The sequence below is a fragment of the Ornithodoros turicata genome, chromosome 2, assembly GCF_037126465.1.
Source record: "Ornithodoros turicata isolate Travis chromosome 2, ASM3712646v1, whole genome shotgun sequence".
Lineage (NCBI taxonomy): Eukaryota > Metazoa > Arthropoda > Arachnida > Ixodida > Argasidae > Ornithodoros > Ornithodoros turicata.
In genome coordinates this window covers 84,488,157-84,511,446 of record NC_088202.1, presented here as the reverse complement: position 1 = coordinate 84,511,446, position 23,290 = coordinate 84,488,157, and the positions used below count along the sequence as shown (strand labels likewise).

General features: G+C 47.1%; 1 protein-coding gene and 1 long non-coding RNA gene across 3 annotated transcripts; one reads left to right on the top strand and one right to left on the bottom strand.

Moving 5' to 3' along the window:
- Positions 1–1,798: 1,798 nt before the first annotated feature.
- Positions 1,799–23,290, top strand: LOC135385635 (galactosylgalactosylxylosylprotein 3-beta-glucuronosyltransferase S-like). 2 transcript variants are annotated; one of them, XM_064615079.1, is made up of 6 exons: positions 1,799–2,010; positions 3,071–3,179; positions 3,261–3,442; positions 7,852–8,055; positions 9,314–9,601; positions 22,257–23,290. In XM_064615079.1, the coding sequence occupies exons 1-6, from the start codon at positions 1,945–1,947 to the stop codon at positions 22,380–22,382; spliced, it is 975 nt and encodes a 324-aa protein (XP_064471149.1). In that variant the 5' UTR covers positions 1,799–1,944; the 3' UTR covers positions 22,383–23,290. The 2 variants fall into 2 exon arrangements, with proteins under 2 accessions (XP_064471149.1, XP_064471151.1); XM_064615081.1 differs by lacking the exon at positions 22,257–23,290 and adding an exon at positions 11,157–11,774.
- Positions 2,576–12,402, bottom strand: LOC135385636 (uncharacterized). The gene is made up of 3 exons (XR_010420460.1): positions 12,350–12,402; positions 3,566–3,685; positions 2,576–2,660 (listed from the first exon to the last, which is right to left on the bottom strand). It is a non-coding gene; the product is annotated as an uncharacterized LOC135385636 (long non-coding RNA).

Sequence of the window (23,290 nt, the reverse complement as noted above, 5' to 3'; positions counted from 1 at the left end):
GTAAATGCGAGTTGAACCGCCTCCAAGGTCCTTCTAGTAAACGGCTGTTCTTTGTACTTACACGACCCTTTAAGTGCGTCATTGGGTTCAACTTTTCTTCCAAGTGCCCACCACGTGAATGTTGTAGGCGCAATAAAATTTGTCTCATTCTACCATAAGTGGCACACGCTCCTGGCAATTTTTGGCGCGTTGTAATTGCAATTTTTGGCGCGAACTAAAGCGCACAACATAAAAGTAGGCCACATAAAAGCCAGAACTGTCCAAGAAAGGTACCGGTCTACACGAAGAGCTTGTTCGACGCATAGTTTATCTCAGTGATTGCTTTCATAATGCCAGTTGACTAACTCAATTAAGACCACTTCTCCCGGTTAAAGTCAAACGCCGTTGAAATGTCGACGACATTGGACGCTGCTGTGTAAAACCACCCAGCTGTAGTTGGGGTCCAGTACATGTCTCAACGGCAGCCTTCGAGTCGATTTTTAACCTTTCGTTATTCCATGCCGCTCGATAAGTGCGCCGCATGACGTGCGGTGCCCGCCAGCTTAAAAGATAAAGGACTACTGAGGGATGCTCGGATGTTTTCTGTGCCAATCCCTGAGCAAGAGGGTTAGCACACCTCTGCCTCTCATGTGCCACCATCGTCATTCACTTCCCCTTTTCTCCATCCCCTGGGTGCACCAGCCCGCCACTTCAGAGCAGGCTGACGGCCACCTTCCCCGTACATCACCCCTACTCCCCCTAAGACACGCATAAGGTGACTGGATAGACACAGTTTTCTCGTGGACGCCGCCATATTGAAAGCGCAGCGCCGTCTAGCCGGCGGACCACGTTTAAAGCTGTTTGCCGCACAAGCAAAAGAGAAGGAAAGCAAAACACACGGTCATGTGTTTCCTCCCTTGTATCGCTTTCCTCCTGTCTGGCTTTTGCTGGCTGCAAAACCGCTGGATGTGAGGCTGGCTGGAAAACGGTGTATAAGTGGCATGCTGTCTGATCCCGCAATAACGGCTAATGGGTAACAATTAATGCGGGTCCCGCAATAACAATATAACGAGGGAAAATAAGGAAAGTGGTTTGGTAGGTTCAAGTAATATACGGTTGTATCTATCAAAAGCGCGTAGTTGGGAACCAAGTTCCTTTGCGGTCAAGTGCTATAAAAGAATGCCGCTCGAATGGCAATATTAACGTCGATCGCTGTAATTCATGTTTGACCTGTCAATTGCACTGTAAAGTACATCAGGTGGGATCACAGTGGGAGCACCTATTTATAGCAACTCACCAGCTCAACGCAACCGAGAGAGGAGGAACACAAAGAACATCACGCTTCACGCATATACTTCTCCATTAACACTTGAAGTGAACTTGACGTCTACAACAGTAATGATGTTTGTAGGTGAAACGTGGTATAATTTGTGGAAATCAACATTCAACAGTATCCTATTAAATGATTAGTCCCTGCGGGCATATTTCTGATTCGTTGAATAACGCACATACAAACGCAGTAACAGCGGTAAATTCCTCCAGTATTATCGCGAGAGAAAAATATGCAAATTTGGAAGCAATTTGCCAAAACGTCAGGCACGAAGTGTAGGGATGCGACGACTTGTTGAACGTCCGATCAATTCTCGTACCTATCGGCAAAGCGCCAACGAACATAAATCGTGTGGTTGCCTCTGCGGAACGAAGGCGCGTTGTTTGCAGGGTGCTGCGTTGTGAGCGCCGTACAGCGTGTTCCCAATTAATACAGACAGGAAAGTAGTGGGAGGCCTTATCGCGTTTCCCGTTTTGCGACACACGCCTTCGTGTTCAGCTATTCGTAACGGACCATTGGTTGCGGCAGTCCGACATCAAGTTTACAGGAGGGCCATCAGTATAGGGAGCGGGCTACAAGAGATCCTGTACTGACTATAGTGCGTGTGTGGCGGCTAAAAAACATACTAATTCTGCATGCCTTTCCTAATGAAGATATTGCACTCCAGAATATTCATCAGTGCCACCCAACGGATAAGGCTTGTAAGTAAAATTTTCTCTTCTCCGAAATTTCGCTTGAGGAAACGAAAGTGACAATTGAGACACGATATGCACTAGGACGGAGCAGAAGGACATCGGTGCGCTTCCTGAAGCACCGAGGAAAAAGTGGTGTGTTCGGTTGGTTTGCACCACGAGTGACAGCCGGAGTCCCGCTGGCTTTGTTGTGCAGTGCCCTTTTCCCGTTCTTTCCTGGTCGCCGGGCAGTGTCGCTTGCAGTACTGCTCCTGGAAGGGTTTTTCCTAGTCTTACAGCTTGGCTATGTTTAATATGCATATAATAATAAGGAAGATGGTCTCAGTATTTTTATGACACATCTAAGCAGTCAACAATACAACTATGCACATATCAAAAAAGGCCCCAAGGGTATAAATGTTGGTGCAGATGTTGTTCCTCGCAAAGTTATGCGTCTGGCAAAATGATTGTTTTTAAATTTTTGAAGAAAACAACGAAGTGTTACTTGCAGCGTTGAGTTCAGCTATCCGTTATAGGTCACAAATATAATCACAACGAAGATGCTTACCCTGTCATGCTGCGCAGCACGTCCACGTTATGTTATGTCTACAGTAGCCGTATCCGTTCGAAAGACGACCCTCTAATATTTGCTTCCTGTTTTACGGTGACTGCTTGCAAACCTAGTAGAAAGAACGAAAAGTCATTTCGGTTTTCCCGCTGCTGTAGGGACAGGACTTTGCGAACGTACCTGCACGGGTTTAGCTGGTACGTTACTTTCAAAAGACTTTGGGTGAAGTAGCAGGGTCTGACGTGAGTTATATGAGATCAGTATGAGTTCTCACCAAAGAGTTAAAACGTCCCCTAAAATGATATCGATGAAACGCAGCGGACAGGGTGTTTCTTAAATTTGTGCATGAGCAGCGGAATTACCCTTGTGTTATCCCTCTTCTTCGAATTTCAGCAAATTGGGCGGTGCATTAGCTCGTCTGAGGAACACTGTTTTCTTTCGCTTTCCTCCTACGTTTGTTTCATCGACACCACCAATTGATACAGCTTGAGATACTATTTTATTTTATTTTCTGTCTAACAGTGCCCGTTCCTGCAGATATACGGTTTCAAGGGGATTACTGCATCCGCCTGTGCAATTTTCACCGTCGGCTACCTTTTCATCTACCTTGGTGGTGCAACGTTTTTCACAAGTACTTCACGCTAATAAGCCTATCTGGGGCACCGGGGGTTGTAGTTATGCATGCATGGTAATATCAACGATTCCCTTCAAGGCAAACCCCTACGAGAAGGAGAAGCACAGAAACAATATGTACCAGTCGTCGTATACGTCGTAACTCCGACATACAGGAGGGCGACCCAAGCTCCTGACTTAACGCGACTCATGCAGACCCTTAGATTGGCCAACGACATTTGCTGGATCATCGTCGAGGATTCGCACAAGTACACGCCACTAGTGAGTTATCTCATCCGACATTTCTTACACCTGAGAGCCTTTCGTGTCGACTACAAGTAAATATCTCGCTGCACTAATGATCTAAAGTACCACTTAAACACTCTAGAAACGAAAGCTTGTTACCTAGAGGTTCCAGTGAGCACGGTTGAGAATAATCTTAGGAACTCGACGCCTTTGAGTTCTACCTCATCGCCGTTATGTCATCTGACTCAAACTGCGTCCTGGCGGAGTGAAGAGGACACACTAGAAGGAAACATAACACGAATTATTATTGTAGAGGGGCAGTAATATCGTGAACCTGCGTATTTTAGCAGATATAACGTCATTTTACGAGCGTCATGTAACTTATCGATGTCATTCGGCACACAAGAAACACAGTCAGCATGCAAGTAATAAGCGATGTAGGCAAACTGTCATCATTATTGCAGAGAGCCATTTAGAGTGGCGAGAAATAGTCCTGCACATTATTGAGCGCCGCCACACCAGTTTGGTTGCGGGGGACGGGGAGCAACAAGTGTCGGTCATTGAGTGACCTGGGTGATCATCAGCATTCTCAACAGGAGCTCAAATGAGGAGGCGAATGTGTATTTGTTTACTACTTCCTTATCTGATTTATAGATATAGATAGATAGATATAGAAAAGACAAATATAGAAGTAGGTCTCGCCTCTGCGACCAGCTACTTCATGAGACTTGGTTCGTGAGAGCGCTGATAATTCATGTCCTTGCTCCTTCAGTTCCAGTGTGGACACTCCTTACGTGTCTGCAGTTCAACTCTTCTGATGCAGCGTCCTCGCTCACACTCAGTCAATCGGGTAATACAGAACACCTACTGTGGTGTACTGTACTGTGTGAATTTTTCTCTCTGGGTTTTCCCATAGTCACATTCGGCAGAGTTTCCTATATGAAGCCGGCACAACATACGCGAACCACAGAGTACCATCGGCAGACAGTCACATGCATGGGTGGCGGTTGTGATGACGGTGGACCGGCTTGTCGTTGTTGATCTCACTCGTGTGGTACCGCAGAGGTTATGATGAGGTGAGGTGTGACGAAGGCCGAAAGTATGACTCTAGATGAAGCAAGAGGATAGCCAGGGTGGACAGTGGTATTTGATCAATTGTGGTGCGGTATGCATCAATATTTTTAATTAAGCGGAGTTTTATTTGCGGATGTGGGTATACATAGGTAAATACACATGTCAGAGCCACCTTCTCCAATGGCACTATAATGATAAAGGAATGGAATGGATATGTGAACAAAAATATGGAGATGGTGGTTACGCAACTGTGGATCCGTCTACTCCGTGACGCTTAAAGCTGCGTGCTCAAAATTAAGATGTAAATAAAAAAGGAAGATGAAAGAAACGGTAACGAAGGAGTGGAGTTACTGTCGCAAGAGTGTGCGAAAATAATAATAATAATAATAATGTGGTAATCACGTCTGCACATTGGAGGCTACCACACCGGCTTGCTTGAGTAGAGATTGTCAGCATTCCAAATGGACGATTTCTTTACTTTCAAAGCGCGGAAATTAGGCAAATGTTTCTCTCTCTCTTTTAGAACATAGGTCGCCACCGGAAAAGGAGACCACGGCGTTGCATTACATTGTTTCACAGTTAGAGTTATTGCAGTATCCACAATATTTCGTTTTATCAGTAGTCGTCTGTATTAAACTGAATCTCATTATCACGAAGGATACTACATCCCGAGCTAGTTTATCCAAAAGTTATTCAAGAGAAAGAGGAAAATACGCGCTTCTGTACTGGCTCGTACACATTCCGGAGAGTTATTTTGCAGATTTTGTAACTGTCCCAAATTTGTATAGTTCTTATCCGCATTAAATTTTATTAACGGCTCTAAACGTTCCAATTTGAATCCCTGGGTGCGTCGAACAAGATCCCGAAAATTTCCCTCTGTTGATACGTAACATATTTCTAGTTGGTACTTGTTTTGTCACGTGCGTGGCGTCCGTCAGACGTTGACGTTATAGCAGTTATAGCGAACAATGCCGCACTTTTCGTTCCACGCACTTCGGCTTATTGTCTTCGTAGAGAGATGGCGCTCGTCGTCCCGTTGTCGGAAGGCGCGCTACCGCCGCGCACCTTCAAAAATTACTTTGCGAAGAAGACCCACTTAACGAACATTCGTTTTTCTATTTCATTTCGTTTATCAAATCCCAAGGGCCCTATGAGGGCAGGGCAGGCACAACTTAACATATCTGACAAAAATTTAGAACTTTTGTAAAAGCATTGTTCAAAATTTCAGATTGGTTTCTAACCCTCCAACTCAGGGAGCTAAATAGAAATGAAATAGAACGCTACATTCACTTCTTTTTTTGCGGCAGCAGCGGACAGCTCCTTTGAATTATGTATGCGTGACGTCACAACTCTCTCTTACCCACCTGCTGAACCTGGTTACTTAGAGTAGGTACTGGCGACATCCCTTGAGTGACGAGAATTGAATTTTCAGCGGTGTGTTAGGGCGTCATTTTTCGTCCGTCGATTTCTACCGTCGATTTTTCTCCCAGCGCAGATTACTCTGAACCACCCGGATAGAATAAGAAAAACGCGCCCATATTGTCCCATATTTCTTTTTTCGGCGGTCCTGTGGAAACTTTTGTGGTGTACCGTTCCACTCCTAGAGTGGAAAACCTCCCCACTTCATCATCACAACATATATGTTGTTGTTTGTGGTGCGCACATGGAGCCAATTTCCGGCATCGAATGTGGAGACTGTCATTCACGTATAAACATGACATCATTGGGGGAGTGTCGAACACAGGGAACGCAATGCATTCCGAACAGGTCCTCGTGAGACGTCATTGCAAAAGTCAAGATGCACGTGACATTATAGATGACTGCTCCCATGATGGGTGGTCGAGCACTTTGTAAACAACTCGTTTGCTGTTTCTGTGTGCCGTTTTGTAACTTCTTTCAACATTGGTAATTAGTTTTACACGATATCCTCGCAGTAAAGCACGTAAATTTGCGCTTGAGGCCTTGTACAGCTGGCTACTCCTAAGGATATGACAACGACACCGACGTTAAAGCACAGCCAGCCGATGCGGTGCACTCATACTTCGGTGAAATAGGCTACCTGTCTTGTAAGAAGCGCCGTATCATTTACACTGGCAACACACGTTCACCTCCTTTTCTTATGCTGATTGGAACAGGTCGACAAGCGCGATAGCGACATACAATAAAGTAACACATGACCTAGAGACGACGTTGCCTATGACGTGCGATCAGGACAAGATGGGGATTTTGCCACAAACGACCGCTAGAGGGCATTTAGTACTGTAAGGGAAGATAGACCTGGGGAAAAAGGGTGAAGATGGAGACGGACCCGGTGCCCCTTGCTATCTGCATAACTCTATAGATTCATGAATACGACAGTTGGAAAACACATAGACAGTTTTCTGAATACTCATGGATGATACATACAATGAAAGACTGAGAAAATAACTATTACAACAATTTGGGCGTTGAAGGGCCGAATGAGCTCATACATCCATATGCGATGACCAGCGGCATGGCCATTCGGGTTAAGGCGTCCGGCTCGTTGGTGGTAGCCACGGTCGTGCTGAAGACTGGGAGGTGGTTGGTTCGAATCCTACCACCGGCTGTGCTGTCTGAGGTTTTCCCTGGGTTTTCCGAAGACTTTCCAGACGAATGTCGGCACAGTTCCCCCTGAAGTCGGCCCAGGACCCATACTAACCCTCCCTGTCCCCCCCTCCGTTCTGCTGTCCTCTCTCCATCTGTCCACATCTGTACGCCGCTCATAGCCACAGTTGCTTCCGACTGTCCGAGGCCGTCAACGGCAAGCCCTCTCGCCATCACCACCACCACACATTATGAAGAACGCTGAGTGGATGACATGTAGGAGATGATTGAGAAAAAGATGGTATGAGGTAAGCAGCGCCCAGAAGGACGACCAAACGAGAGGATGGCAGAAACCGTGAGGGGAATGACTTCTGAACAGAACGGGACCACCAAGAAGGTGCTACGGTAAGATGAATAGCGAATGGTCTCATCCAAACGACAATCAGGACAAGGCCGGCTGTTTCTTGCACTCGTCTCGCAATTCTGCCCTTAATCTCCAAAATGCTCTATTTGATGTACCAAAGATATGATCAGCTCCACAGGTCCCCTGTGGCCTCCACCTTTCTTTCGAGGCCAGAACTAGCTCACCTTGCACAGCCATGGGTCCCCCTCCTCCCGGGTTCGCGTCGAGTGGAAGTTTTACTTACACTCTTCCGTTGTTGCGTCCCCCCACGCTCAACTTCTTTCTCTGCCGCATCCGAGGCGGATGCGGCAGAGAAAGAAGTCTGGCGATGAACCTCCCCACTCTCCATTTCAAAATAAAGTTGTTGTGATGGCAGTGTGTCTGCACGATTGTTGTTGCGCAGGTGAGTAGCATACTAGAGAGATCTGGTATCCCGGGAGTGCACCTGCTGGGTCCAACTGCGAGCAACAGAAAGCTAAAGAAATATGGACGGGGCGTATCAGCTCGAAACAGGGCCATCCAGTGGTTAAGAACCAACGCTACAGGTCCTGGAGTTGTGTACTTCGCTGACGATGACAACTCTTATGACGTTAGGCTGTTCGACGAGGTCAGTAAGTAGACACATAGCAAAGTTGATTATAAATTCACATGGTTCGGTCGCAGCGTATTGATCTCATTCCTCGTGTAGCTCATCCATATTGAAATCGAAAGATTTGTACGTGTGGGCGATTGCCACAGACATTAACGGTACCGTGTATATTATATATGTGTCATTCGTCCGGGTTTGTAGACCTCTCTCGGCTTTTCCATGATGGCCATATTTGGACGATAAAGGTGTACCTACGAGCGAGTTAATTAAACTTATAACGGCGAATGACATGCATGCAATGAAGACACATGACGTAGTGGCGGCTTTCGGACCTTTGCTTACAAAAAGTCGCATGATTTATTTACTTCTAAGCTTAGTGCCCCTAGTGACTTTTCTATACACCGTTTTCCAGTCAGCCTCGCGCCCCCCAGCGCTTTCGCACCCAGCACATTCCAGGAAGGAGGACAACGATACCACGGAGGAAGCATACGTCCCGCGTGTTTTCCTTCTCTCTGGCATATGCGGTAAACAGCCTTCAACGTGCTTCCCCAGCTAGACAGCTCTGCGGTTCAAATATGGCGACGTCCACGGGAAAACGGTGTATAGAGAATATTACTTTATTCGCAGGTCATGTTATCGCAAAGCCATCGGGTAGACTCAGAAACATATCTTATATTTACAAGGATTCCAGCTTACTACCATGCACATGCTAGGGACACCTGGTGACCACAAAGTAATCCCATTCTGCTAACTACCATATTCTATTCTAACGAACTATGCTTTTCTATTCTATGCTAACTAACAGATGTTTATTCCACAGATCAGGAAAAACAAAAACAAAAATGAATCAATGCAAAAAATACTAACATTATTATTCGTAATAAGGTCTTAGAGCAACGCTACTCTCTGATGCTATAGATGTTTGGGTATCTGTCGCTTGTTGCATTCGACACCTCATAGCATCGTCGTCATGTATACGTTGTTGTAGCGGATGAGGTAGATAAACACAGAAGGACAAACGCAACACGAGCCTCACAACGCCCAGTTGCATACTTCAATTGAATGATCGCACTTGAACAAAGGGCACCAGCAGTGGGCTTCGAACCGACACATTCTGATTGCCGTGATGCTACCAGAGATGCTCTGACCGGCAACCAGAGGGTGTGGGTTCGAATACCGCTGCTGATGCCTTTTCTTCAACTGCCATAATTCAATTATATGTTGTTGCATTTAGCAACCATTTGCTGGTAATTATGGACCCTATTTAATGCTGCAGATACGGCAGACCAAACGCATCAGTGTTTTCCCAGTGGGCACTATCGGAGAATATGGCGTAAGCGCTCCTGTTGTGATATCTGGCAAAGTAGCGGCCTTCCACGACAGCTACAGGGGCGGCCGGAAGTTCGCAGTTGACATGGCGGGATTTGCCGTCAACTTGAGCCTGCTGTGTGGTAACAAACGCGCAGTCATGCCCCATATACTGGGAAAACAAGAGGATATATTTCTGCGCAGTTTCAACGTCAGCATAGGGGATCTGGAGCCCCTCTGCAACAACTGCACCCAGGTGAGTTGGATAGTAAGTGGGCTAACCAATGAAAAATTCGTTAAGAAGGTCCAAGTATACGCTCGAACTCGACTAAGTCATATAGCTGCATAACTGTGGTTGGAGCCAGCTTTGGAGATATAAACCGGGTGTACGACATACCTGAAATCAAATGTAACTTTCGCATCTTTTCGGATCCGGCACGACGTAAAAGGCTTGGGGGGCTAACTGTGGGGGCCCTAACTTAGGTGCTCCTGAATGCCCGGTGCATAACATCACGTTAACTGTAATTGAGAGCAGACAGGCAGTGTGTGCTGACTTGGCGACCTCTGTATCCGCGCGGGTTCATCAATAGGGCAAATTTATTTAAGCAAACTTATCAAGAATAGCGCCACTGTGGATGCCAAGCACATTGCTTGACGTTCAGTTATTGTGAACTCATCGCGAACACTCATGTAGTACCAATTCAGGTTCTAATACAAAAGGAAAGCAGGCTTTAACCATTTTCACGAACATGATTTTACAATGAATGTGCTCATATGGGCCTAGGGCTTCCACCTTGCTCTTCGACAAATATACCGAACACCAAAAATTGCCGCACACTACCAAACACAATGGAAAGACATAAGTTTACGAATGTTTTGATTGACATGTACACACAGAGCGATGATGACACACACACTACATACAGGAAACATGCTGTGTATGGCCTGCCCGCATTCTCCTCATCTCAATCCCGAAATCCCGTCCGGGTGTTGGTCTGGAACAATTCCGAAATCCCGGGATTCAAAAAAATGACCGAGGATTGCCAATGCTACCTTGGGATGTTGTTCGGAAGAGTCAATATCTCTGACAATGTGCTGTGAGGGTTTGCCCCCATGCCCCTTACAGACCAGACTTAGCCCCAAGCGATTACCATTTGTTTGAGCCCCTTTGGAGGAAAGACGTTCCACACAGAGGCAGCCCTCCAGAAAGATGTCCTGCTGTGGCCACGACAACAACCCTCTCCTTTCTAGGCTAAAGGCATCAAACAGTTGCCACAGCAGTGACAGCGGTACCTAGATGTACACGGTGAATACTTTGAAAAACTGACGTCCCTACTGATAATCCTGGAATTGGAATGGAATTGGAAAAGAAAGAAAAACATGGAGATATTAGTCCCGACCCAGTCAGAACTGGCTACTCCAAAACGCGTTTGTGGGTGGAAAAATAGTGCCAGAAAAAAGAGAAACAAACAAATCCTCTATGTATATGTATATACATTTCTTATTGGATATAGGGCCCATAAGTGAAATAAGTATAGCAGGAGTTATGGGTCTTATAGAGGTTATAGGAAATATATGTATTACAGGAGATATAGGACCTATATCTCCTATATTAACTGTACAGCAGGGGTGCCGAACTCATTCGCGTCGGCGGGCCTCATACCATGGGTTTGGGGTAGCTTGTTCCTATGGATGATGCAACACAGAAGTTGCGATGACATATAACGTATATATTTGCGTTGTTGGATCACATGGTCGGCAATCCTTTTTATTTGCTGTGTCCTGAGGAAACTTTGCACCTCTTGTTTTAGGTATTGCGTCAACATCAGGTGAAGGTGGCTGTGCAGTTCCAATCCTAAGGGCTGCTTTGAGGTGTTCGTTTGTGAGTTAACGTAACTCTGACCTATTCAGGTTCATCAATGAAAACACCTGCTCGCAGACCTATGTTGATACAGTTGTCTTGCGACGTAAAACCACGAATTATTACTACTATTAGAGGTCTGTTATACCGAACATGGACGGGTTTCTCTGCGACAACATACGTATCTTCGGACATTTTCGCCCAATGTAAGAATAAAACGAAGCCGTACCAACTTCAGCGAATTTGTTCTATATCAGTACATCGCACTGCAGGTCAATCAGTTCCATTTGTAAGTCATCAGGAACGCTGTCCGCACCTGCTGGAAACGGCGACACAAAAAAGCTCCGTTGCAAGTATCCTGAGCTTATAACCTTTGCTCGGATTCATATTCTTCTTCATTGCTCCCACTCCCAACCTTCCCGAACCACACTCTCCTAGTCTCCTCTTCAGCTGGACTCTCGCCCCTTCTCCCTATCGAAATTGCTCGGTCCCTGGCCTAATCCAGCCCAGCAACGCTCTGCGCTCAAAGCTCTTCTGACATTTCTGGACACTATCGGACTTCGATCGTAATTGTGAAGGGGCTGGTTATTTTATTCCCCACTTTCCCACCAGCAATGGGGTAGAGTATCGCCTGTGGCGATGAAGCTCCCCACTCTCCGAAGCCAAAATAAAGTAGTTGTTGCTCGGATTCACTTGGGAGATCAGCAAGCGTGTGACAGAACTGGTGCGTTTCTGGTGGCACTGAAGGCGTCAATATTACATATCGGCCATGTAAGGTTTGCTCCGAAATTTTGGCATGAATGTACTAGTACTATCAAGCAAGAAAACATCGAACCCTAAACATAAACATCGTCCTGGACCGGTAATCCAGAAGATTGTGGGTTCGTGTCCTACAGCTAGCTAACCTTTTCAGTGACTTCCTTCTTTCATCAAGTAAACATCAGTCACGCAGGGGCCGGTTCAGAGAGTCACCAGCGAAGACGACAAAAATAACACAGAGATCCAGACAGGAAATGTTGAACTTCCAAACTTTAATCATATGATTAAAAGTTGATTATGATTAAATGTTGAAAGTTCGACGTTCCCTGTCTGTAAATGGCCTTAAACGAATAGCTGTAGGACGTAAACACTTCCGCACTTTACCGAGGGAGTAGAGGAGCTTTTCTACAGCGGCACGAGCGTGAGCAGCAGACAGCTTCAACAGCCCTTCCCCTACACTTGGTTGAAAAGTCCGTAGCTTCTGCCTAGGACACAGGACACTTGCTGCGATCATCACGGCATCTTGAAGAAGGGGAGAAGTCTTGTTTTTTTTTAGCAACAACGACTGCAGTTCCGCAAAAGGAGCAGATAATGCGTTGAATACTACGCCCGCGTAGCTTGTAAGTTCGCTGCTGGTCGCTGGAGCGCCATTACATTGCACAATGCAGCCACTGCATATTGATTTTACACAATCCGGAACAGTTCAACTTACTCTATTGTCTCCACGTCCATAACCCGTGAAAAACACACAGAAATGCACAAATGGAGAATGTTGGATTTGACTGCTTCACCCTGAAGCCGATTGATTGCATCAGCGAGTGGTTGCAACACTTTCTGCAATTCTTTCACACGTGAGAGGGTGAACATAGGAGGTATCATTCCGACAGCCTTTGACTCATGGATGCTGTTGGTCTGAACGAGGCCCTCGACTGCTACGTAGACTTCCCCGGTGGGTAAGAAACTCGCCGATTTCATGTGCCACTTCAACACAACGCATTACCGCTGAAATGAGGCCAATGCTGCTAACACGAACGACAGAACGCGTGAATCAGAGATAATTCTTACTTCACTGAGACGATTGAGTGCTGCCGACACTGAATTCCATCGTGTTCCCGTAGGTGGGACAATATCTTTTCCGCAAGCGTCTTTACGTTGTTCTGTCCTGTAAGATGACTGCCTGAAGAAGATGTAGAGGAGGTGGTGTTCCCCTACATGAGTCCTGACCGGCGATGATGAAATGTCCCAGCGGGCAGATGGACGTGGCCTCACACTAGGACGGTGCCGGTAGAACTGGCTGCCAGGCGCAGTAGCAGAGGCGCGTCGTCGTCGTCTTCCACGGACCGCCACATCACTCCCCACCTCAGACGCGGAGCGCTGCATGCGGTTGAGGTTCGCGTCGATACTACGAAGAGGAGAATGAGGACGACTCGTGGATGGTGGACGATTGGAGACACGGCTTGCGATTGTGGCTGTTGATGCAGCAGCAGCGGGATGGCGGGAACAAGAGCGCCGCGATCCGGGCGGGTTCCAGTGATGATGTGAGTTCTGATTGGTTGAGTGGTTGGGTGCTTGAGTAGTTGCTGATTACGTTGATTGGCTGCTGATTGCGCTGAGCGGTTGTTGAGTGCGTTGAGTGATTGCTGCCGAGCGTTGATTGTTGGCTGAGTGGGCGACAGTACCGCGACCGGTACGAGAGCGTGAATGCTGGTTGTCGCCAGAGAAGTGCCGGGGAGGACCATCATGAAGCAGGTGGAGGCTGTAAAGTCAGCTTGCTGTTGTCTCCCTGCGGGTCCTCGGTGGAACAGTGGTCCCAGTGCGCCTTGCCTGCTAGAAGATGGTTCGCTGCTGGTTTGGCGAAAAATTTAGGATGATGAATGGCCGAATTACGCCGAACATGGTGTTCATTGTTCGGGTCACCAAATGTAGAGGAGGTGGTGTTCCCCTACATGAGTCCTGACCGGCGATGATGGAATGTCCCAGCGGGCAGATGGACGTGGCCTCACACTAGGACGGTGCCGGCAGAACTGGCTGCCAGGCGCAGTAGCGCGCGGCAGCAGAGGCGCGTCGTCGTCGTCTTCCACGGTCCGCCACAATGTTAATAACGCGAGAAAGTACAGTCAATAGCTCAGAAGCAGGCTCTACAGAAGAGAGTAGACCGTTGACCGCAAGTTCACGTGTGTGAGCGGCGCATCTGATCCTGTGGCATGAATTGAGAGCATCGGCAACATCAATTTCAGTGCTTGAGTCCTCTGCAGTCCTCTGGACTCTCTTCATCCTGATCGCCTCCAGGTCTGGGCTCCAGAAGGTCCATTTATCCAAGAACATGTTGGACATGTTGAAAGCTTTCGTCATGTCAGACGCATTGTCTGAAACGACACAACCAATATGTCTCAGCTCAACGCAGTGATCCAGGAATTCTTGTTCAAATGTCTCTTGAATTTGATTTTCGGTATGGTGCCCCGGGAAGTAGTGAAACGAGAGTGTTGCGGTCTTCAGTGCCCAATGTTTACAAACTGTACCTCTATGCCACGTATCGACTGCTGCGTCCTGCTAGACCACAGATACACGACAAAGTGCAAGCTGTGATCTGAGGCAGACTGGATATCTTCGCGCAGTGCAGGCTCTGCATATTGCTTTGCCAAGTCCTCCAGAGTGTGGCTCATTGTCCGAGGTGAAATAACATTGACCTCTGGCCTCAGAAGTCCAAGGAGCCTCCTAAACCCCAACCCGCTTGTTACGCTCAGTGGAAGTCCATCCTGCGCCGCCATTTCTGCAACCGTTGCATTGAATTTCTTTTGAAAGGTGTCAGACGGTGACAGCTTGCGTAGTGTTGCACGCTTCCCAAACGCTGCAGTGTTCGCATCCAAAGTCTCTTACTTCTTCGCTTGTACCTCCCTATATTGATCGTGATGCTTGAGCTGCGAAAACGAAGCAGACCTCGTGACTTTACTCAAAACTGCAAGGTGAGCAATACGAAAGCTAGTCTTGCGCAACGATGACAACGTTGCACCAACGTCGGTCATTACATTCCAGAAAAACACTTACTTGACTATAATGTGATAGTAAAACATCCAGAGAAGTAAAAGAGAATGAACTTTAAGACACATTAAACGATGAAACGATCCTCTTTTTCTTAGGAATGTTGTGCGTCGCGAAATTGCTACAGTGTGCCTAAATGCATCACTTAAATCCACAAGGGCCACGGCAGAATACCCACCTCTAAGTGCCGCTTGAAGTTCGATCTGGTCACTTGGGGTCCTGATTTCTCTTCGGAGCAATACCGGCAGACGAAAATTATTTTTTTACGGTCCTTTGAACTGCCGAGGTAGTCATAGTGCGCATTCAAGCTTTCAGGAAGTGCAAACTTTCCGGTGAATTACGAAAGGTTGTAACATGACGTGATATCTAACACAACAAAATTCTCTGTGCACATATTTTTCTTGGGATAAAACGCCCCCGAACATCGCGCGCGCGTTCCCGCTCGACTCGCTCTGCAGGCCGAAACGAGGAGGAGGATTGTGATGTCATCAGGGTTACAAGACAGACCGCGCTCCAGTCGGAGCCAGCGCTTTTCGCATTTTTTTTTTGCTTTTTCGTTTTTACTTCCATTTCTCTCCCTATGTAGCTCACGACGCTTCCCCAAACACGTAAACCAGCTAGCGGGTTGCACCGGGATGACGACAAAACGACTCTGGCGGCTAGTTGTGGGCACTGCCACTGTTGCGCGTAGTCGCGATTTTGAAAATCGAATTCCGCGATGTGTATGCGTCTGTCGAGTGAACCACTTCGCATGGTGCGTTTTAGCAGTCAGGTTAACGGCTTGGTTTGAATAATTGGTCGTGACTGAAGCGCTTTCTGTGCTCCTTTAACAAGCGAGAGACGCGTTGCCCCTGTTAACTCCTGTTAGTGTTCGCCTCCTCAATTACTCCAATATCCGCCAAAGCAAATAAAACCAGTCAAGGTGCAACAATTATCGGTCTCAATCCGCCCATTGTTTCCCAATGGGCGGGGTGCCTTCTCGCGCCTTGTCCTCCTCTCTCTTATGTGACGTTGATCGTTGACCTTCACCGACGAAGAAGCTTGCTGCGTTCAATGTATGGCCCCCATGACCGTGCAAACTCTCGTGTGCTCTCCGTGCAAACTCTCTGCGTTTTCAGCGCTCGTTCATAGGCGGTTGCTTTATTTGATTCTTCGCGGAAGGCAATAAGGTGAGCATACGACAGCACACCCCAGACAGCACAGCCGGCACCGGGAACCGAACCCTGTACCTCTCAGTCCGAATCCCGGTGCCGGCTGTGCTGTCTGGGGTTTTTCCTGGGTTTTCCCCAGACGCTTTCAGACATAAGCCGGCACAGTTCCCTTAGAAGTCGGCCCAGGACGCACATTCCCCCAGGGTGTCATTCGTGACGTTGCCCACCTCTGTGAGGCCGACAACGGCTAGCCCTTTCATCAGCACCACCACCACCACCACCACCACCACAGTGAGCATACGAGTAAGCAAACAGCTCGAAACAGCACAAACAATGACACTGCGTTGAGCGGACGACGGGCGTTGAGCAGTGGCGTATCTAGAGCTACCTGTGCCCATGGCAACCAATGAGTCTGCGCCCCTGTTCAGGCACATATCGGGGACACAGTTGCTCATGTTTTGTAAATACTTTAATGAAGTCCACAGAACTACTACACATGCAAATGGCCCACTAACGTCACATGATAGCCTTTCTGTCTTTTGCTGCTGCAAATTTGTCGCTAATGTCACTGAAATCAATTTTTTTCTGTTTCTTCTCCTTCAACACTTAGGACAGCAAGGTCGGAAAGCCTGTCCTGGCCCACTGATGCTCTTAAATACGAAAGTATCAGCTTGCTAAGCTTGCTTGTAAAGTATAAGCTTGCTAAATGACCGCTCACAGCTGGCAATTGAAACCGCGATCGTAAGCATTACCTGGACCGCAACCCGAAGATTCGGGAAGACATTCTCATCTTCATAGTGAACAATAAATTCAAGAAGCTCTTCTGTGCGCCTCGCGAGCAATATTCTGCAGTACAAAATTTCTTCGTACAGCTCGTTGCCGTCCACATCGGAAGTGTAAAATTTGCCGAAATCTCCCCTACACCTTTACACCTGCCCCAGCCCGACACACGGGTTCAGGTCGACCCTTTTGTTGGTCCGCCCGATACGAACTCCTCTTTTCGTCGGGTCGATTTTCTTGCTCAGATATCTCTCTCAAAGTCCCACTGCTGCGATCGGCTTGCTACCTAAACATCCTCAAATGCTGCTGTCACGTCTCGAGTGGGATCTCCCTTTTGTTTAGGCTGCTTTGGTCTCGGCCGTGACAGTCGCTCACTGAGCTGGTTCGGTTTGCTCACTGTGCCCCGTTCTCGTCAAATACGTCACGCGCCCAGTTTAGCTACCTCGTGGTTAACATGATGTCCTTGGGGATGCGTTTTCGTGTGGTCCGCACTACGTTTCACACTACAACCTCTCTAATGGCGGGTGCATACATCATTTATGAATGTGCCAGGTTGAGTGCCCGACCTGGCACATTCACACCCGACCACATAATGGCGCCCCTGTTCACCTGGCGCCCATGGCACCTGTCCACACCTGCCACACCCTAGATACGCCACTGGCGTTGAGTGAGTGAGCGTGAGTGAACGATCCGAGAGTTGAGCGGGCGGTGATTGAGCGTGAGTGAGCGAGCGAGCCAAGAGCAGAGCGGATTGTGAGTGAGTATTTCTACGAAGGCGACATTCGCCCCTTACAACTATGGTTGTAGTGTGCACCTGCGAACTCGTTCGTGTGTTGTCGTATTCAGTCGTAGGGTCATGGCGTAGAAAATGTAAGGTGCTTGAAAAATAGGTTGCATACAAATTGGCGAAGATAGATAAGCTTCTTTGGGAAGAAAACAAATAAATTCTGGTCTGATAATGAGATCATGTCATTCAATTGCAGCGTACCTTTCGACTTTAACGGGTTTTAGTGCATCGAAAGTTATCAAATTCTAGCTTAGCAATGTAATATCACCTGCAGGAAGAGACGCTGCCATTGTCTTGTCATACTTTGGGGACCATTGTCATGAATACCTTCCTACCTCCTGAAGCTCGTGTTTGCGTCTGAGTGTTAATTGCTGATTTGAATAATAACCCAATACCGGTACTATTTTATGGACCAATATCACGAACACCGCGACTATCAGTTCTTGGACTGTAAAACAGGTGACTGGCGATTCTGAGTGCGCAACAATAGCACGGTTGCTGTTAAGTATGCCTGTGGGAAAGGAAGCAAATGACCCAATGTGCTACCGCTGCCTGTGCTGTCAGCAAAGGACATCGATCATGAGTGGCGACGATGAAGTTGAGGAATGCAGAAAGGAACGTCCATACAGGTTCATAGCTGTACATCAATCTTACATAGTTATATAGTTTTGTAGTCCTGCTTTTATTCGAATCTCTATACAATAGATTGATATGTATGTACCGTGCAGACCTTGACTTTGACGGTGTCAAAAACCGGCTGCATTTTGTGTCATTCTGTCAAACGTGTTTAAGTGTGTTAGCATCGCTGGCAATAAATTTGAGCCAAGCTTTTTCTGAAATGCTAGCAAAATTTTATTCAAAGGCTTTTAATGTTGCATAATGTAAAACACCGAGACGAGGGAACACGAAGAGACAGACACAACACGTGTTCCCTTCGTGTTCCCTACACTCTTAAAAATGAGGGGGGGGGGGTGTCACACCGAATAACAACGTTCTCGCCTTAGATTTGTTGAAAACGGGAGCAGGAGCCTATTTTGTGCCGTGCATAATGGCACAAAATAGGCTCCTCCTCCCGTTTTCAGCAAATCAGGGGCGAGAACATTGTCATTCGGGATGATGGTTGGCTACGAGCGTGCTATGTGGTGAAGTTCATTTCTAAGAACCCTATCGCAAGCCCTATCGCCATCACCACCACCATCCATCATTTCTAAGAGTGTAGTCTCGGGGTTTTACATTATGCATCATCTTCACCAGCTCGCTTGCTACTTAGCCATTTTTTTCATTGGCTTTTAATGTTTTGTGAGCGTAAATAACACTATTATTACCATCATCATCATGTACAACCAGCTAGCCCTTTCGGCCCTGGCGTTGTCAAAATCGGACAGGTCAGAAAAAGTGCTCGTGGAACTCGGGAACCGAACCGAAACTACTGCACTGTTAAAACAGAACTTCACCACATAGCACGCTCCTAACCAACCATCATACTGAATGATATCATTCTGTGTTATGATTTGTTCAAAACACGGGGGAGGCGCCTATCTGGGACAAGATAATCTGTCCCAGATTGGCGCCTCCCGCCTGTTTTGAACAAATCATGACACAGAATGATATCATTCGGTATGATGGTTGGTTAGGAGCGTGCTATGTGGTGAAGTTCTGTTTTAACAGTGTGGAACCGACATAGAACTGCATGTTGGGCATCCCACGCGTCGACAGCATCAATTTTCTTTCGTTAGTCGCGTGCCGAGACGAAGACGAAGCGCTAAAAATGGCGGAGCAGGGTCGTGGTTATGAACGCAGAATGGGTGAACTTTGTCCTTTTATTGTGGCTTTCTCTACAGGGTAACGACATTGATCTTTTTCTATGACATAAAGTGAGACCTAGGAAACATCAGTGCATTGAGAAACTGATCGGTGCGCGCTTATCTTTTGTCCGGGGTGTTAACCACTTGGGCGATTTTGACACCATCAGGGCTCAGTGACTGTGCAAATAGGGCGCGTACGTCGATAGTTCATGCAGCACTTGTCGCATAACTTGCGATCATCTTCTTCGTTTTGGTACTTTCGCATGCTTTTCAAATAGTTGCCTTCCAGACCATCACTCTGGGGGGAAACGGAGCCCTTTCTCGAAGGACGTACTTGAGGGGAGGTTTTTTTTTTTTTTTTTTTTGATTGCGTGTTAGCGCCGCGAAGCAACTGTGGCTATGAGCGACGTACAGATGTGGACAGACGGAGAGAGGATAGCAGGAAGGAGTGGGGGACAGGGGGGTTAGTATGCGTCCTGGGCCGACTTCAGGGGGAACTGTGCCGACATTCGTCTGGAAAGTCTTCGGAAAACCCAGGGAAAACCTCAGACAGCACAGCCGGCGGTAGGATTCGAACCCACCACCTCCCAGTCTAGAGCACGACCTTGGTTACCACCAACGAGCGGACGCCTTAGCCCACTCGGCCATGCCGCTGGTGAGGGGAGGGGTATGGACATGCCTTATTGCTGGATTTGTTCGGGGTGAGGCGAGGGGACGATCGAGCAAAGATAAAGCAGCGAAGGCACCGAAAAGAGCACACAAGTGTACGAGGGCACGCGTAGTGAACCATCGTGATAATGAGAAGAAATGTGCGCCAGTGTCACACCTCTTCTCAGTTGACAGCTTGACCAGGTGACAGCTTGCAACAATCTACAAGAGTAACGCACCATATCGATGCATTCTTTTCGGAGTGCATACCAAAAAGCTTGTTGCTCATGGAATAAATTATCCAATGTTCGGTCCAAGTTTTTTTGCAAGACCCCCATGCCTGGGGTCCACGATAAACCACAGCACCCTGCTGTCTGTTCTGAGAAGAATACGTTACACAATGTCGGTGGAGCAAGCCTGACAAATGCTATGCAAGACCCATATTGCCCAGTTGTCGTGAGTATATAAGTGCAGCATAGAAAGCGTCGATAAAAAATCCTAATCGTTGTAGGTAAAGCCTACGAAAACGACGCAATCAAGTAAACCCTACGAAAACTTCGTACCAATGTCTTCAAATGTGCATCACGTAAACTCCATGGGTGCGTTTTCTTATTCAACTCTGGCAACTCCGAGTTACTCTCAGTCGGCGTAAAATAGCCAGAGTAGCCAGATTAGCGGAAATGACGTCATAACTCTGCGGCGAAAATTAGCCAGAGTAGCCAGGAGTAATAACTCTTCTCTACTCTGCTCTGAAGAAGGGAGAGTGTATTGGATTGGTGAAGGGAGTGAAGAGTGTATTGGCATCAAATGGAAGGCCGGCCACAGGGGCAGGCTTCCTGCAGCAAGAAGGGTAGCCGTCGTTCTGACGTCACACACAAGATAGCAAACGACGATACGTCGTCTGCTACCAACCGTCCTGTTGATAGACAATTTCGGTGGTGTTCAATTTGGAAGTGTAGGACTGGTTAAAAACTGTCGAACATTTTCAAAATCTGCTAGAGTGCACGCATGTGCGGTAAGTTGTTAAACAGGCAGTATGCCACCACTTCTACATCGTCTCGCCCGTCAGGCCAGTCCGCCATTTTCAGCGCAGAGTAACTCTAGCCGTTCGAAAATTACGGTCAAAGGTGGCTACTCTGGAGTCACGTGATGATATAGGCTCTGACGTCGTAACCCGACTCCTGGCTACTCGGGTTGAATAAGAAAACGCACCCCATATGTTCATGCTGCTTGTATTCGAATACTATGGTCATTGAACGCGCGTTCAGTCAGTCCTACCATTCACTAGACTCGCAGCCTTCGTCTCCCATATGCCCCCGCAGTCAACAACCATTGAGCCCTGGTGCTCTGTTTTGACGACACGTAGCCATTTCACGAAATAACTATGAACTGAATATTTTTTATGTAAGCATACTATATAGGTGCACAGTAGTAAAAATACAAATTTGAAAAAATCTGGCTTAAAATAAATAATTCCAGGGCCGAAAGGGCTAGCCTGCATCTTATCTCTCATTCAAGGTTATTTAAGACTGATCCATTAATGCCATACCATGCCATTAATGCCGCTTAGACCTTCGCCGTGCATGAGTGCATTCGTAAGCGTTACTATTACCGAAACCTTTGTCGTTTGTGAACGACTGTTACGGCGGCCATGTTGAAAATCGGTTGGGGGTCACTATCGCTGGGCGAAAATTCTCGTCGGGAGTAGCTATTCTCGCTTCACGCTACGAACGAGAAGTGTACGTCATTCCCCAACCCTGGAGTTACCTTGGTTGAATAAAGAACGTGGGCAATGATGCCATTGACGTTAGGTCGCTTGTATAGGATGTATATCGTGCGGCCGCTTGCCGCTATTTTCACGCGTGGAATGCACTATTGCAAAAATGTGATATGTTTCAAATCACGATGTTTTGGAGATTTAGTGCCATTCTAAACCGAAAGCTCAAAATTTTCGGGAGTTTCTTCATGGTCTATTTAAGGGCAGATGGACCTTGCGCCGTTTTGCATATTTTTGTCTGAAGGTGCTGGTATCTGACGCTGATATATGCACGTTATGAGCCTGCTCTACCCTTCCCTTGCAGGTTTACGTCTGGCACACCAAAACGGTATCTTCGGTGTATCCCAGATGGAACACGTTGCAAAAAGACCGACGACTCCTCAACACGAGTGTGCATGAACTCTACAAGAACGTTTTGTGGCCTCGGTAACAAAGGCGACCTTAGGCGTAGTGAGAAGATGCGTCTCAGCAAGTGGAATATAATAGTGTCCCGTCCAGTGGAACAGCCACGCATTTTTGTTATTTACTGTATAAGTGGTTAAACTCGCGGGCTCAATCATTCGCGAATTTTTGAGGAGCCAGGATCAGGCAATTATTCGCGGAGCCTTGAATTCGCGGTACCGCGGTGCCTTGACCCTGCACCAGGTGTCTTAGGCGCCCTCCACCTTGAAAATCCAGGAAGAAGTTAACAAAAGGTATCACAAACTGGGTAATAACCCGTTGATTTGTCTTCCTTTTGAGCCCTTCTGACTGAGAGAGCTGAGATTGGGGGGTTCTTACTCGGCTGGTATCTGGGTCATTGCCGAATTGCCCTGTCTCCCGTCATTCCTGTCACCGCGTCGAGCATGTACGATTGGCATTCAATGCAGCGTAAGAAACCGCATACATAAGTGCCTCATACATACACCATACATACATAGTTGCCTCCTAGGTAAAATTTCTTACATATTTCGTTCGCGTATTTTTCTGTCATTGGTTCGAATATTTCGCGGAACTTTAAATTCGCGAAGAAAAGTGCGCCTGAAAATTTCGCGAAAATTAGTACCTCGCGAAAATTACTACTTATGCAGTATTTGGCTCGACTGCTGTTCCTGGTTAGTGCTCTTATACAGGAGGGCTTCATGAATCGTGACTTTCACGCAGGATGAACCTGATTCACGTGTGCACATAATGGGCGCGCATGTGCTTATATATATTTATAACACTTCTATAACTTATTATATTATTACTTAACTTATTATAAGTTATTATATAACTTATTTTCCTAAAAATGCATGCTCGTTCAATCTACCATGTATGTACACCAACTATTAAAGTGCCACCATATTTATATTAATA